A 16,930-nucleotide genomic window follows, 5' to 3' on the forward strand; every position below is an offset into this window, starting at 1 on the left:
CACGCAGAGGTGGCTGCCCTGCAGTTCCACATGGGAAACGGCCAAAGGCCTTTGAGAGCAGCAGGCCTTCGTTCGCCTGTGCATGCATGTGCACGCACGCACATGCCTGTATCCATGCAGTAAAGGCAGGCTCCGGTCTGCCCCGGTTCTGTGACAGCGAAGGACCCCTTCCACTCGCTCACAGGAACCAGAGTCAGCTTCTCCGACGTCACCGCAGAGACTCCCTGCAGAGGCCGGAGGCAGGAGCCTCCGGGCGGGGACCTTGTTCCCAGACCCACACCACTTTGGGGGGGGGGGAGGGGCAGGTAACGTGGCTTTCCAGAAAGTTCCAGTCGCCAGCTTTATCAGGATCGTTCTCTCCTTGTCCCCTGTCCTCGGCTCTGAGGTCTTAGGAGGCATTTACTCAGCGCTTTCATGTTAAATAAGGAGTCACTGTTAGCACTGAAAATAGGTGCTTAAAAGGCCGCAGCTGTTCTTAAAACCCTCAACTTAATTTTTTTATTTCACACTGATCACTCCAAAAACACACACCGTTATTTTACTTCGGAATCTACCATCACACACTGTTTCTACTCCAGCCCTTCCTGGAAGAGACCTTTTTTTGAAAAAGCAGTGAAGTGTGTCCCCTTGCTACGTTCTGTGAGAGGAGAGGAGACGGAAATGGCCAGCTGTAAGCACTGGGTGAGCCGCCAAAAGGCGCCCGGGCTCAGGCGGAGGGAACCCGCACTCAGGTGAGGGGAGGGCGTCCGGAGAGGGCGGGTGGTGCAAAGAAGAGAAGCCTGCGGTTGGCACTGCTCCTGATGGGGAGGGGAGGGGGGAGGGAGAGGTGGTTGCAGCTCAGGATCCCAGGCAGCCCTGGCACAGCCTTGCCCAGAGACTCTTGTGGTGTCTCTCCCCAACTGTCACAGTCACTTGGGGTAGGTCACCTGAGATGGGTCACCCGGGACAGGTCACCTGGGGAGGATCATCTGGGAAGGTCACCGGGACGGGTCACCTGGGGCGGATCATCTGGGAAGGTCACCCGGGACGGGTCACGGGGCAGTCACCTGGGATGGTCACCTGGGAAGGTCACCCGGACGGGTCACGGGGCAGTCACCTGGGATGGTCACCTGGGAAGGTCACCGGGACGGGTCACGGGGCAGTCACCTGGGATGGTCACCCGGGGAAGGTCACCCGGGACGGGTCACCTGGGGCGGATCATCTGGGATGGTCACCCAGACGGGTCACGGGGCAGTCACCTGGGATGGCCTCGTGGGCGGTTAGCACCACGCTGACGATGGGCTTCTTAGCTCCGGGCCCCGGTGCCGCCTCCTTTCCGGTAGAGACCTTCTGGGCCTTCTCGGTCCTCTGCGTCCGCGGTCGCCGCGGGGCCTTTTCTCGGTCTTCTTCCTTAAACTTCTTTTCCAGCTCAAGGTCAGACTCGTTCCCTAACGAGCAAGCAGCAAGAGGGATCACGTGATCACAGCTCGAGGGAGTGGGGGGCACAGGTGACCCTCCCCTGTGTCAGCTCCGTCATCGTCTCTGGTTCCTCATTCTCATCCAAGTCACCCTGCCCGAGCCACCCCAGGCCCTGGACGCCTCGCTGACAAAGCAGGCATGGCCTCTCTGGTTTCTGTGGGCACCCCCTACTCTCAGGCACTGGGCAGAAGAGACGACCCCCCTGAATTGCAGCCAGGAAGCAACCAGTCGTTGGTCTGCCTAACGCAGATCGACGGGACAAACACTAAGTCCCACGCTCCACAATGGCAGCTCCGGGCGCCTGCCCGTCAGTGGGTGTCGATGGCGGTTTTAGGCCTTGTGGGAAAGATCTTTTATGAGCCTCTGTCTTCCACGTGACCCTGTCTCCCTGCACCCGGACTGCAGAGAACCCCAGCATTCCCACAGGCACCCGTGCCCCAGGCTGCAGGCTCCTGGTGAGCTGACAGGAGGGGAAAGTGCCTCCCTTCCCTCCCCAGCCTCCCGCCCTCACAATGCCAGGCTGGGAGCCCTCCCCGACTCCCCCTGCAGACATGGGCCCGCCCTGCCCTCACAGCTGTCATCTGCTCCCCTCTCCGTCCTCCCCCGCAGACACTCAGGAGCAGGAGGGAGAGGAGGTGGGGACCTCCCTGGCATCTGCTGAGCCAGCTCCTGCGCCCGGAGCACCAGGCGGAGCGGCACGCCGCCCGGCTTTACCGGCTGCCGCCAGGGCCGTCACTCGGCGCTCTCAGCAATCGGTTGTCATGGCAGAGAGCGTTCCTCTTCAAACCGGGGTTATAACCCACAGCGACCACGTGTCTTGGGGAGAACGGTCCCTTAATAGCCTGCTGGGTCTCAGGCTCCGTCACCTGCCACCAGGTCCCGCCACGCAGACACAGCAGGCGGCCCACGGCGCCTCGGACAGCCAATGCAAGAGGCGCTCCCTCTGCCTCCCAGGCCCGCGGGGCAGCTTCCCCCACGTGGTCACTGAGGAATGCAGCCCCAGGCAGGCCTCCAAGAAGCTGGACAAGAAGGTCTCCCCTCACCCAGCCAGCATGGCTCGGTGGTTGAGTGTCAACCTATGAAACAGAAGGTCACAGTTCGATTCTGGGTCAGGGCACATGCCTGGGTTGTGGCTCCATCCTCAGTGAGGAGCGTGCAGGAGGCAGCTGGTCACTGATTCTCTCTCATCATTGACTAGAGGCCCAGTGCATGCCGGCGGGGCCTCCCTTCCTTCACCCCACGTTGCCCCCTGGTGGTTGACACAAGTCATAGCGAGCAATCAAACTCCCGTTGGTCAAACTCCCGAGGGGACACTTTGCAGATTAGGCTTTTATATAGAGAGATTTTTCTATCTCTCTCTCCCTCTCCCTTCCTCTCTGACATCAACAAAAACATATTTAAAAAAGAATCATCATGAAGGCTGCAAGTGCATCTCAGGTAAAATCTTCCCCTGGGTGCCTTCTTCTTTAAGAAGGACTCAACGAGAGGAAGCACCTCTGCCATGCTGCACACGTGACCCCCGGCAGGACAAGCCGGGAGGGTCAGGGGCCCCTGTACAAGCCCCACATGCCGGCTTCAGTGGCTGCACAATGCTTTTCATAAGCACCAGCTGCTGCACAGAATGGCCTCCGAAGGAACCTGCTCTCCTGGTTCCTTTGCCTACTCAAAGGCAGAACAAAGTAAAGGCTGAGTGCACAGCACAGGCGTCATTTGAGCTCGCCATGGCTCGGGGCAGGGGGGAAGTGTATTTTGTTTTCCTCTCACAGTTCTTTTTTCTTCTTCCTTTCTTTCCTGATTGATTAAGGCATCCCTCTAACTGTTTAAACAAGCTCGAGAGCCAGGCCGGCTGTGTGAACAGTCGCTGGGCGGCTCTCTGCAGAGCACAATGAAAACAATGCCGGGAGAGTTTCCCGAGTGCGAGATGGTGCTTGGCACACGGAGAGCAGCAAGAGCAGTCGCTGTGGACTCAGCCGCGGGCGGCGGGCTGAGAGGGTCGGCAGCGGCCGGGAGGGACAGGCACCCAGCGCTTCCACGTTTCCAGCCGGTGTTTCTTCTCATCTATTTAGTCGCTCAAATCAATGCAGCTCGAGGCCGGTGCTCCAGACAGGCCATTACCGGAGGAGGCTGGTCATCTCATTAGGCAGGGCCGTGCCTGCCAGGGCCCCAGACCTGCCTCACTGAGTACAGTGCAGGAACCACATCGGAGCCGCCGGGAGCGCCGTTTCCACCCCTTCCGAGGGGCGTCCGACAAGGAACGCCATCTGGTCCTCGACGTGGGAAGGGGCCTGGTGTTACGACATGAGTGGGTGGAGGGCAGCTGGCCGCGGGGCAGGCGGGGGGGACGGGGTGGGTGCCTGACCCCTCCCCGAGCGAGTGTGGCTCTGGCCGATCGCCCATGGGGACCCCGACTTCCTCAATGATAAAATCCTGAAACCGGGTCTGAAAAGGGGGTTTTCTAAGCCAATCTTAGAAGGTCACGTGATGTGGGATTCAGCTGATCTTGAAAGGGCAAAATGAACAAATTGGAGAACATCAATGGCCGCTGGGCATGGGGGTGGGGTTGGGGGCAGGGTGACTATGAGCCGGAGCCCGGGGGGATTTTGGGGTGACGGGACCCTGTGTCTCCTCCCGGCAGGGGCGGCTACACACATGAGGATGACAGGGCCGTGCAGGCACACCTCCCTGGCCAGGCCCTGGTTTTGCACCTGGTGACGTGAGATGCAGTCACGGGAGGGGGAGGGGGGGCGCGTGTACATGAGGCCTCCTTCCTGTCTTCCCCGCTTCCTGTGAGCTCTCTGCAAAGCACAAAGCTCTCCTCGGAAAGGGTTTCTCAGACCCTGACCCAGGCTGCTCTCTTTTCTCTGTGGACCCCACGATTGGAAATACACGGAGTGGCCAGATGATGATGATCTCTGAACCCATAATAACCTGGCCACCCAGTGTGTATCCCATAGAATAAAAGGTTAATATGCAAATGATCCCCTCGACCAGGAGGGCGACCAGCAGACAGGCCAGCCAACCGCCCATGTCCCTTCTTCCCTCTGGCCAGGCTGGCCGGACCCCACCCCTGCACAAATTCATGCACCGGGCCGCTAAGATACACACACACACACACACACACACACACACACACTGATGGCCAGACTATTATGCGTTCAGAGATCATCATCATCTGGCCACTCAGGGTATTTATCGACCAAACTGCAGGCATGAAGATCACTCCTTTGCCGGAATCTACTGACGGGATGTGCATTTCCCTCACTCACTAAGGGTGGAGCCAGTCTTACCCTCTGCACCCCCAGACCACCTACTGAGCCACCCCGTGACCTAGGCTCCTGGGCACCCACCACCGGAGGACACGTCCAATCCAAGCGTCCGCTCGGTCATCGCCCCGATGGTGACAAAACCAGCCCTTCCCCAGGGGAGAGGGTATAAACACGTGCTCTTCCCAGGGAACGGCGGGCTGGGGAGAGCCGCCAGGGGCCGGGAGAGCCCAGGGCGCCCGCCCTGCCCAAGGGCCGGCCTTACCTGCGTCGCCCTCGGCCTCGCCCAGGCTCAGCACGATGATGCAGATGTGCTTGCGCAGCTGGCGCAGGTTGGAGAACTTGCGGGCGCACTTGGGGCACTCCAGGCAGCCGGGGGCCGGGCTGCCGGCCTCCTCCGGGGCCCGGGGGGGGGCCGCGCTCGCCCCCGCGGCGCCCCCCGCCGGCTCCTCCTCCGCGCTGGGCTTCTTCGTGGACCCCCTGGGCCGGCCCCGCTTCCTCTTGGTGACGGACAGCTCTGCGGGAGAGACGGTGCGGTCCTGCGGGCACTGTGCCGGGCACAACGCCTGGCTCTGAGCCCTGCGGAGAGGTGGGGGGGGGGGGCACCCGGCTCCTGCCTCCGGTGTCCGACCCTGAACTGAAGCCCCTGAGAGGGGCAGGTGGATGGGAGCCACACAGGGCTGGCTCTCCGAGACCCATAGACACTCCTCCTGGAGCAAGCCCAGCGCCTGGCCCCATCGGGACAAACAAATGTGTACACTCACACACACACACACACTCATATACATACTCACACACTCACCCATATACACACTCACCCATATACACACTCACCCATATACACACTCACACACACACACACTCATATATGCACTCACACACTCACCCATATACACACTCACACACACTCACCCATATACACACTCACACACACTCACCCATATACACAATCACACACACTCACCCATACACACTCACACACACCCATATACACACTCACACACACTCACCCATGTACACACTCACACACTCACCCATATACACACTCACACACACCCATCCCCATATACACAATCACACACACTCATCCATATACACAATCACACACACTCATCCCCATATACACAATCACACACACTCACCCATATACACACTCACACACTCACCCATATACACACTCACACACACCCATCCCTATATACACAATCACACACACTCATCCATATACACAATCACACACACTCATCCCCATATACACACTCACACACACTCACCCATGTACACACTCACACTCACCCATATACACACTCACACACACCCATCCCCATATACACAATCACACACACTCATCCATATACACAATCACACACACTCATCCATATACACAATCACACACACTCATCCCCATATACACACTCACACACACTCACCCATGTACACACTCACACTCACCCATATACACACTCACACACACCCATCCCCATATACACAATCACACACACTCACCCATATACACAATCACACACACTCACCCATACACACTCACACACACCCATATACACTCACACACACTCACCCATGTACACACTCACACACTCACCCATATACACACTCACACACTCACCCATATACACACTCACACACTCACCCACACACACTCACACCCACCCGTGCACTCACACACACCAGGCACAGGAGGGAGAGCGTGTGGCCCGTGAGGCCGTATTGGGCCTGAGGCCAGACTGATTAGGAAGCGGAGAGAAGAAAGCTCTCGGGCAGCCCGATCGGATTAAAAGGCTATAAAATAAACCGAGGACTTCGGGCCCTCTGCGTTGTAACGGGAGACCAGGATGATCAATCAATTACCGCTCAGTGAGAGGGTAATTAAGTGTTTCTCCGGGCAACACGCCCCGCGAAGGTTAGACTGGAGCGGAAATCGCTGGAGGAGCGAGGCCTCGCAGCCTCACGCTTCTCGGACCCGCGCGGGGAGAGGCGGCGGGCGGGGTTCTGACCAGAAAGAAGCCTTGGGAAGAAGTTTTCTCGCATTAAAGAGTCTGAGCCATTCGAGGCACAAGAAACACCTTTTTAAATTAAGTGGCACAGGCGCCCACGCTCCGTACACACAGAAAACGCATTCCCGGAGAATTAAGTCAGAAGCAGATCAGTTCATAAGGAAAAGAACTCGTGGAAGTAGCTCATCGGTGAGAACGGGATCACACCTGGGGCCAGAGAGCGGCAACAGCCTTCACCAAGGACACTACCTCCACGGGCACAGGGCCCCCCCACGCCCTCGCCGGCCCCCCATCGCCCGCCTGGCTGCTGACGGCCGTTCTCCCCGGTGCCGGGCGCTGGCTCTCGGTGGCGCTGGCTCTCACCACCCTGATGATCAGTAAGGGGCACCGTTGATGTACCTGTCGCCATGTGGACATCACCTTTAGGAAAAGGTCCGTTCCGGTCCTGGCCTGCATTTGTAATCGGGTTACTGGGTAGAGTTTTGGTGCCCAGCACAGACCTCTGCCAGCGTGCCCTTCCCCAAAGCAGAGCATCCCGTGTGGACACCGGTGAGACGTGGCATGTGACCGCCCGGCGGCGTTCCCGGTGGGGAGGACGGGTCTCGGGCCAGGGGGCTGCGGGACGGCGACGCCGATGGAAATGGCTGGTCCTCCTCACGTGCCCTGACTGGACGCGCTGACCGTGGCCAGAACAGCTCTCCGATTGTCTCGGTGCCTTCCCGCTCCATCCGGTGCGAGGCTCTGAGCCCGGGAACGCCCGCCCGGGGACTCATTAACCCAGAACTTCCTGCCCGAGTGCCCCCTCGGCCTGAGTCAGACAGGCGATCAATAAGCCGGCCTGCTGATTGGAAACGCGTCTGAATGGCTCCCAGGAAAGGGCAGCCGCTCATTAGTGTGGCCATGAACCCTGCTGCGGGGGGACTGGCTGTTCACCGTCCCCCACAAAGAAGTGGTTTTGGGGGGGCCTTTGGCCAATGCCAGCTTGCAGCTGCACCTCCCGTACCGCCGGCTCTGCCTGTGGGGACGTGGTTACCCCGCCTGCACGCTTCCTCTGACCACCCTCCTTCCGGCCGGGACGTCCGGACAGGCACCCGGGGTACCCCGCCCCGCACACTGGCCCGCCCACAGGAGTCTGTGCGGACCGAAGCTTTGGGCGACGTGAATCTGTTTTTACTGTGCAGCATCACGTGTGTTCCCAGGACAGCTCCCCTTCGTGACCGCTCGGTGCCGGGCGCCGCCGGGAGCTGCACCGTGTTCTCTGCGTCCCCTCCGGCCGCCTGCGCCGGGCCCACCGGCCCGCCCCTTCCAGGGTGCGAAGGGAGGCCGAGGGGGCTCCGGGGACCGCAGCTCATGGTGCCGGAGCTTGTCTGACATCCGTGCGTGCTTTTTACTCTGCTGGATGGCACCACCTCCATGCATCCATCCACTCATTCAATCATTCATTCATTCATTCCATTGTTCATTCATTCATTCATTCCATCGTTTATTCATTCACTCACTCATTCATTCATTCGCTCGCTCATTCATTCATTTATTCCATCGTTCGTTCATTCATTCACTCATTCATTCATTCATTCATTCGCTCGCTCATTCGTTATTCAATCGTTCATTTGTTTAGTCAATCATTCATTCATTCCATCATTCATTCATTCCATCATTCATTCATTCCATCATTCATTCATTTATTCCATCGGTCATCCATCTACTGACCAGGCACCTCAGGCACAGGGGATTCAAACACCATCCTATTTGGGCAGATCTACAACTAGACCGTTACCGTGGCTTCTGGGTTAGAGGTTTAGATTTTCCACGTGTCTGTGCCCATCAGACAAAAACCAGGCGCCAGACAGAAACCCAGAATCAGAGGATTTGAGAGCAACTCGGCACCGCCGTCACAGACACACACCCGGGGTGCGGCGCCACCGCCGGCCCCGGCCCCCTTACCGTCTCCGGCTTTGCTGGGCTGGGGGGGCTCGGGGGTGCTCAGAGGCCGGAGGGGGATGATGATCTCGTCCACATTCACCCCTTCCTCCGCGTGCTTCTCGGACACGTGGGACAGGAGCTCCGACTGGCTCGGCGAGAACAGGTTACAGCATTTGCACATGAAGATGGCCGGGCTTTCTGCAAGAAAAAGTGCACACGTTTCTCACCTTCCCAGAAACAGTGACCCCTCCCCACACTCGAGAGAAACCCCGAAAGCTGTCCCTCTAAGCCATCGCCATCATCACCCCACCCCCACGCCCAGCACCACCCCGTCTCCCCATTTCAGAGGGCAGAACGTGGGCGCAGAGACGTCCCTGGGCTGCCAAGGAGCCCCGCCTGATAAAAGTCCACACTTCACCCAGGTGGCCTTCCACACTGACCGCATCTCTGCCTGTCTGCCCACTCACCCACCGGCGGCCAGCACCGTGCCAGGGAAAAATGCCTATTTCCTGTAACAGGCGAGCAGGTCCCTGTGAGGAATGCAAGCCTTGGCCCCCGATCTGTAGCTGGCAGCATGGTTACAGAGACACATCAAACAGTCAGTTACACCAAGAAGGGAAGCTACTGCAAAGGGGCCTTTGCTCCCCGCCTGTTAGATTTACTGCAGCCATTCTCCGCAGGCAGCAGGGAGCCGGAGAACGGAAGTGCCGGAAGGGGACGCTACCCACTCACCCACAGCAAACAGCTTTTCTAGGGAAAATACAAACAAAACACCAACACCAACACCAGAAGCACAGAGCCCTCATTCATTCATGGGCGGGCATGATACACGTGCTAGCGGTGCCCTCTGGTGGCCGACTGGAGAAGCACACACTTCTCTGCATGTAATTGTAAGTCATCCATTTTTTAATTTTTACTTTTGTTACTCTTCATCCAAGCATATCTTCCCATTGATTTTTTTTAGGGAGAGTGGGAGAGAGAGGGGGAAAGACAGAAACACCGATGTGAGAGAAACACATCAATCGGGTGCCTGCTGAGCGTGCCCCGAACAGGGATCAGACCCAGGACCCTCCAGTCTGCAAGCTGATGCTCTATTCACTGAGCAGCACCAGCTAGGGCAGGCATATCAGTTGATAAAAAAAAAAAAGTACAGGGGGACATTTGAAGTAGAAGTTATTGGGGGAACAGATTCTGATTCATAGATGAACCTTTTTTTTTTTTATAGATTTTATTGGGGGTTTTTTGTGTGTGTGTGTGTGTGTGTTTTTGTTTTTTGTTGTTTTTTTTACAGAGAGGAAGGGAGAGGGATAGAGAGTCAGAAACATCGATGAGAGAGAAACATCCATCAGCTGCCTACTGACTGGAATCGAACCTGGGACTCTTCAATTCCCAGGCCGAGGCTCTATCCACTGAGCCAAACTGGTCAGGACTCGCAGGTGAATCGTATTTAAAGACATGGTGAGAGGCCCTGAGGCCCAGCAGCTGAGTCCCCGACACAGCTACTTGGCCCTTGCAGCTTCCATGTCCGCATCTGCACAGGGCGGGGTGCTATGGGACACGGTGAATGCCGTGTGTCACTCAGAGACCTCCCAGAAGCAGCTGGACAGGCACCTGCCTGAGTCAGGGCCCGGGGCCCCCAACCCCCGACTGGCCAGCCTCCAGTGTCGGGGATACTGTGTGAGCCTCTGAGCATCCCTAGGCCTCCCTTTTCCCTCTGGAAGATGAGGGGCCCTGACAGGGGCCTTCGGATGTTTTAAGGTGGAGCTGGTCTTCCGGCCTCGTCCAGAGGCTAATGTGTGGACAGATGGTCAGTCACCTGGACCAACGCCAGGACACGGGGCAGCCCCACCCAGCACCCACCTCCCTCCAGCCTGGAGGGGCCCCTCTGCACCTGTCCTCCCACCCCACCCCCACCCCCACCCTCAAATAATCCCACTGGTGCCCCCCAGCTGGGAGGCTCAGGGCAGCGGTCCCAATAAGTGCGTGCCCTAATGCAGTGTTTCCCAAACCTCTCTCATGATGAGAATCACCTGGTGGAGTTGTTAAAACACAGATTCCTGAATCCCAACTAAGAAGTGCTAAACTAGAATTTTTGGGAACATATAGGTAAAATTGTATACTTAACTAGTGCTCTAACACAGATGTTATATACAGAGCACTAAGTTAGGTATGCAATTTTACCTATATGTTCCCAAAAATTCCAGTTTAGCACTTCTTAGTTGGGATTCAGGAATCTGTAGTTTAACAACTCCACCAGGTGATTCTCGTCATGAGAGAGGTTTGGGAAACACTGCCCCAATACACGGCATTACCAACACGCCTCTCATAAATGCTGACGAGTGTGCCGGCTTCCACGGCTCCCGAGTTAACGTTTTATTAAAAGCGAGAGGGAAATCCCGCGAGCGCTCCTGTGCTGAGCCTGGATTAACAGTAACGGAGACACGCTGGGACCCGCCGGGGCCAGGCCGGGCCCCCTGGCGCTTTCACTCCGCACCACACTTCCTCCGAGCTGCACGTGAGTCATGCTCTCCACGTTATCCCCAGCGCTCCCGGGAGGGCCCTGGCGGTGAGCAGCCCCAGGGGAACCCTGCCACCCCCGGGGAACACCCCAAACCCCCCGTAAGCAGGAGCAGCCCCGTTCGCTCAGTGCCAGCAGGACCCGCGGGTGAGCGCTTAGCTCGGAGGGTGCGGGAAGCAAACGCCATATTAATGGGTTTGATCTGCCTGCCCGAGGAGATGGGAAGCTCCAAAGCCATCAATACCACTTAACTGAAATTACAGCCAAAGGCCCAAAGAGCTGGATGATGACGGCAGTAAAGACATTCACCCGCCGTAAACAGAGACACGCGTGTGCTCCGCATGAGGTCAGGTGCAGAGGCCACGGAGCAGCCTGGGAAAGGGTCAGCCACGCGGTAACTCGGGCCTCCTGGCCACACAGCCAGGCAGTGCGGGGAGGGAAGATGGCAGGCCCAGCGGAGGGAGTAGGAGTATGTAACCCTCCGGGCCAGGACCCCCTGTCTGTGAAGTGGGGTCACCCCGGGAGGAAGAGCAGGCCAGCCAACGGCCTGCAGGAGGGACGCTCAGGAAGTTCCCAGTCCAGGCGGGAGCAGGGGCTCGGCCAGAGGGCAAGCCCCACTTCAATCCCGCGTCTCCCCAGGACCAGCCCCCACCCCGCCCTCACGTCTCCCCAGGATCCCCTCCCCAAGCCTCCTCTGGACCCCCACAGCCTCCCCAGGACCCCGTGCCTCCCCAGGACCCCCTCCCAAGCCTCCTCTGGACCCCCACAGCCTCCCCAAGACCCCGTGCCTCCCCAGGGCCGCCCCCCCAACACCTCCTCTGAACCCCCCTGAGACTCTCCTGGACCCACCCCACCCCCCCCCCTGCATCTCCCTAAGATCCCCTCCCAAGCCTCCTCTGGGCCCCCGAGACTCCCCAGGACCCCGCGCCTCCCCGGAAGCTCACACGGGCCTCCCCCCACAAAAAGAGAAGCAGAGTTCATTCCTTTCACTAAAACACAAGACACACTCTCACTCTAGAAATTCATACTTCAAAAAGTAGGAAACAGACAAGTCTGGGGAGCCTAAAATAAAACCCAGCGGGAACTGAAGGGAGCCCTGTCCCGATGAGCACCCCACTGCAGGCAATGAGGGGGGCGAGCCCAGCCCCTGGGGAGCGGGTGTCTGCACCAGACAGGACCAAACCCACCGATACCGTCTGTCCTGCACACGCGGACCCTGTCTGTCCGCACATGCGGACCCCGTCTGCCCCGCACACGCGGACGCGGGCCCCTGTACATGGGCTGGGGGGAGGCAGACGACACTCACAACCAGCGAGGAGTTGGGAAATGGGGTCGCGCTCCGTGTCCCGGTGTCCCATACCCCCCTTCGTCTTGCGATGACGCGATGAGGCAGTGACAGCCCACCGGGTGTGTGCAGACATCCCTCACCGCAGTCAGGGACTCGGATCTCTTCTGTCGGGGGAACCCCTTGCGGAAGGCATCAACCCATGAACCAGGAAGTCACGGTTCGATTCCTGGCCACGGCATGTGTCTGAGTTGTGGGTTCAATCCCCAGTAGGGAGCGTACAGGAGGCCACTGATCCATGATTCTCTCTCTTCAGTGAAGTTTCTATCCCTCTCCCTTCCTCTCTCTGAAATCAATAAAAACTTACTTTTTAATAAATTCATTTTTAAAGGTGAAAGAGAAGTGACAATAAAAAGCATTCCTATTCTATTCTTCATTTCAGAAAGAAAGCTTTCATTGTGTCACCAATAAATATGTTTCCTATAGGATTTTAATTTTTTTATGTTTCAATTACAGTTGACATTCAGTATGACTTCATTTTTGTTTCGGGCACGCAGCATACGGCTGGACATTTATATAACTTATGAAACGTACTCCCCGATAAGTCTGGCACCCTCCTGGCACCATAGTTCCTGCCGTATCACTGACTACATTCCCTGTGCTGGCTTCGGGGCCGAGAACTTTCTCCTCTCTCTTACAGGAAGCACTCTGCGGCTTCTCTGTGGCATACGAATGGCCAGCTTCACCTGGGCCAGTCTGTGCCCTTTGGGGCCATTCTTATGAAGTAGCATCAGGGTGATCTGAACACCCCACTGGGACACTCCGACAGGGGATCTGGTCCCCGAGGTGCTGCTGAGTGAGGAGCAGGCAGGAGTCTACAGCAGGGAGACGTAGGTGGACCAAGGGGCCACTCACAGACCAGCGAGAACGTCCATCACACTCCTCAGAACGGTGCACCGTTTAAATTTCATGAGCTGTTTATTTCTGGAATTTTCCCTTTAATGTTTTTGGATCACGGTGCGATGGCCATGGGTAGGTAACTGAAACCATGGGTAAGCGGGGGGGGGGGGGGGGGGGGGGGGGGGGCTGTTGTAATTAACTATTAAGCTCTAGCCCGGCCGATGTGGCTCGGTGATTGAGTGACGACTCATGAACCAAGAGGTCACGGGTTCGATTCCTGGTCAGGGCACATGCCCCGGTTGCGAGCGTGTAGGAGGCAGTTGGGATTACCTAGGGCCATGGCCGCCAAACTGCGGTTCCCGAACCACATGCGGCTCTTTGACCCCTTAAGTGTGGCTCTTCCACAAAACGCCACGGCCTGTTGAAGAAGTGGCGTTAGAAGAAGTTTAAGTTTAAAAAATGCGGCTCTCCAAAGAAATTTCAATCTTTGTACTGTTGCTATTTGGCTCTGCTGACTAATGAGTTTGCTGACCACTGGGCCAGGGAGAGAAAGAAAATAAAGGGGAAATCCCTCTGCCAGGCACGTGTGCAGGAGCCAAGGGGCAGCCACGGGGGGGGGGGGGGGGGGGTGTCTCATCGGGGAAAAGACCGGCCTGGTTAGGGGGAGGGCGGCACAAGCCACAAAGGATTAGGAAAGAGATTGGTCCTTCCCAAGCCCAAGGTCAGGTCAGAAAGCTAACAGGCCCCTCTCCATAACACGTGTTCACCGGCCCCTTCGTCCCCCGGTTTTCCTCCGCAGCCGCCTCGCAGGCCTGGCAGGGCTGGGCCCGGGCCCGGCTCCGCGTGTGGGCCCGGCACAGGCCTGGGTGTGGGAGCACAGCGGCGGCCGGGGGCAGCGGGGAGCACGGGCTAAGCCAGCCAGTCGGGCTGGACTGAGCTCTGGCCCAGGCGGAAGTCATGGCACAGAACTCTGGGCCGGGCCTGCTGCTGGCTGAGGAAGACAATGGAGGCCAGCTTCTACCCCAGGGAGGAGCTGAGCCCCCTGCGCGGTGAGACACAGCCTCCGGGCCCCTGGGGGCAGTCTTTCATTTCTGCCCAACAAATCTTTTGTGGATAGAGATAGAGATATAGACATAGATACAGATATAGGTATATATTTTATTGACTTCAGAGAGGAAAAGAGAGGGTGAGAGAGAAACACTGATGAGAATCACTGATCGGCTGCCTCCTGCACCTCCCTACTGGGGATCGAGCCTGCAACGCAGAAATTGAACCCAGGAACCTTCCAGTCCGCAGGCCGACACTCCATCCACTGAGCCACACCGGCCAGGGCTCTGCCCCAATAAATCTTACCACTACACCTCACCCTCCCATGCCTGGGTCTTTTGACTCCGTGGAGGAGCCCTATTTCCACCAGCATCACCTTGACCCTGACTCTAAACAGGAGCCAGGAAGCAGTCACCACATCCAACCATGTCCCTACCTCGGGCTGTCTGTCCACCCCGTCTGGTCAGTGCCCTTCACGTGGGCACTTCCCCACGTGGCCTCTGCCAGGAGAGCAAAGGCTGGACTGGAGAAGGCCGAGAACCTGCTTCTGCCGAGAGGCCAGAAACCAGAGAGGACTGCCTGGAGGAGGTGCCATGTGAGCTTAACATCTGGGAACAAGGCCCCACCCCCACCCCGCAGACCTGGGCAGCAGGTGGAGGGCAAATTCTGATTTATCAATGCGTGTCACAAGGTCACCAGTTGCAAGGCCAGTCCCCCGTGCTTATGGCATCCTCTAGTGACCAGCAGAACCAAAGGCACTCTCCTTCATCAGCTCCACTGAACTCCGTCCCCTCCACGCAGGACGCGGGTCTAAAGATGCTACCCATTTCACGGAGGAGGACACTGAGGCCAGGCAAGGTCCCACCACGAGGCCAAAGAGCTGGCAGAGCCCGGATTCGAACCTCCCGCCCACGTGGCCGCCACCGGATGGATCCCTCGCTGGCGCGCGCCCCGGCCCCACCCGTCGCCCTGGAAACGGCCCGCGCACGCGCAGACACGGCCTCCCCGCTTCCGCCAGCACCCTGGTTCCATATTCTTTTTTTTTTTTTTTTTTAATAAAAAAAAGCTCCAGGCGGCGGGATACTGCCAGCGACGGCGCGTGCGGCCGAAGGGCGCCGCTGCGTGCGCTCCCCGCCCAGGACGCGGATCCCTCCGCCGCCCGCCGCCGCCGCCGCGCTCCTTCCGGGCCCCGGCGGCCCGCGCCCGCGCCGCGCCCCTCCCCGCGCCCCTCCGCCCCCACCCCCGCCCCCAGCCCCGCTCACCTGCCGCCCGCGTCTCCATGGCAACGCCCCCGCCGCGGAGGAAAAAAAAAGCCTGGGGCTCTTCCGGGCCCCGTCCCGCACCCACCGACCAAGCGGGGCGCCCCGCTGACGCTTCGGTGGATATTTTTATTTTTTTAGGAAAAGAGCCGGCGAGGTTATGGCGAATCTGCGGCATCCAACATGGCGGCTGGAGTCGTCGCCCTCCTCCTCCCGGCGTGGCTGACGCCGGCGTGGCGGGCGGACGTCCGCCTCCGAGGGCCCGCCCCCAGCGCCGGGCGCGGCGAGGCCGGCGCGGGCCACTGCGCATGCTCACGCCTGGGGCCGCGCTGGGCATCCGGCCCCGCAGGTTCCGCCCTCCGCGTTTTGAAGCGCTCCAGGGAGGCGGCTGTCCGGAGGCCTGGCAGGCGGGTCCCCGGATTCGGAGCCTCCCCAGCTCTGCTCCCTGCCAGCCAGTGCCTCCACCGGCTAGTGCGGGGCGGAGGCCTGGACATAGTTCAGAGCTGGTGCCCCCGTTCTGCCCTTTACCAACTAATCTGGGGCAGCGAGCAACTCTTCTTGGTCCCAGTTCACCAATGTGTCCATGGGTCAACGTCAAGGGAACCATAAACCTGAGTCAGTGGTTCCCCAGGTGGATGCTTTGGGCTGGAGGGACCGGGCTTGATGGAGTCCATGCAGACAGGACCCACCTGGACCACCTTGGGACGCCTTCTCGCCACCCTCCTGGCTGCCTTGCAAAAAGGCTCAGCTGGGTGTGAGTGCACCTCTGTCCTCCTTCCCCTGCTTGGGCTCACACGCCTTCTGCAAGCAGTGGTGTCTAGTTGAGATGCAATCACCTTGTTTTCATGTTTTTTTGTTTTTGTTTTTGTTTTGTTTTGTTTTTAATGTCACCCAAGTTACCCACACACCCTCCCTGCAAAGCGCCAAATCCAAGGCGGTGGTTGGCTCTGCCACCTTTCAGATCTGCTCACATGACATCTCCAAGGGGGTCCCATCACCCCTCTAGGAACCTGTCACTTGGACTTTTCTACATCGTGTCTATCACTGCCTCCCACTGGCTTTTCTCAATGGCTCGCCTTTGTCCCTCGTGGCCACCTTTTAGCCCCAGAAAGGAGCTGAGCCCGTCAGCCATTGGTTAAGGAAATGAATGCGCTTGTGCTGCTGGTATTGTTACGGTTATCTTCAGTTCGTAACAAATGATGGTGTGTGTGAGTGTGTTTCCCGCTCATGGCAGTTATATAAAGTTTTCTTTTTAAACACATTTC

General features: G+C 58.3%; 1 protein-coding gene across 1 annotated transcript in view; it reads right to left on the minus strand.

Moving 5' to 3' along the window:
* Positions 1-15,909, minus strand: part of ZFAT (zinc finger and AT-hook domain containing) — a 38,234-nt gene extending 22,325 nt beyond the window's left edge. Inside the window, exons 1-4 of the mRNA XM_084864637.1 lie at positions 15,669-15,909; positions 8,678-8,854; positions 4,987-5,238; positions 1,239-1,427 (exon numbers count right to left, since the gene is read on the minus strand). Of these exons, the coding sequence (XP_084720763.1) occupies positions 1,239-1,427; positions 4,987-5,238; positions 8,678-8,854; positions 15,669-15,843 (793 nt within the window). The 5' untranslated portion in view covers positions 15,844-15,909. The remainder of the gene's footprint in view (positions 1-1,238; positions 1,428-4,986; positions 5,239-8,677; positions 8,855-15,668) is intronic.
* Between the last annotated feature and the right edge of the window lie 1,021 nt (positions 15,910-16,930).

Source organism: Pipistrellus hanaki (genome assembly GCF_964339955.1).
Source record: "Pipistrellus hanaki genome assembly, chromosome: 17".
Taxonomy (NCBI): domain Eukaryota; kingdom Metazoa; phylum Chordata; class Mammalia; order Chiroptera; family Vespertilionidae; genus Pipistrellus; species Pipistrellus hanaki.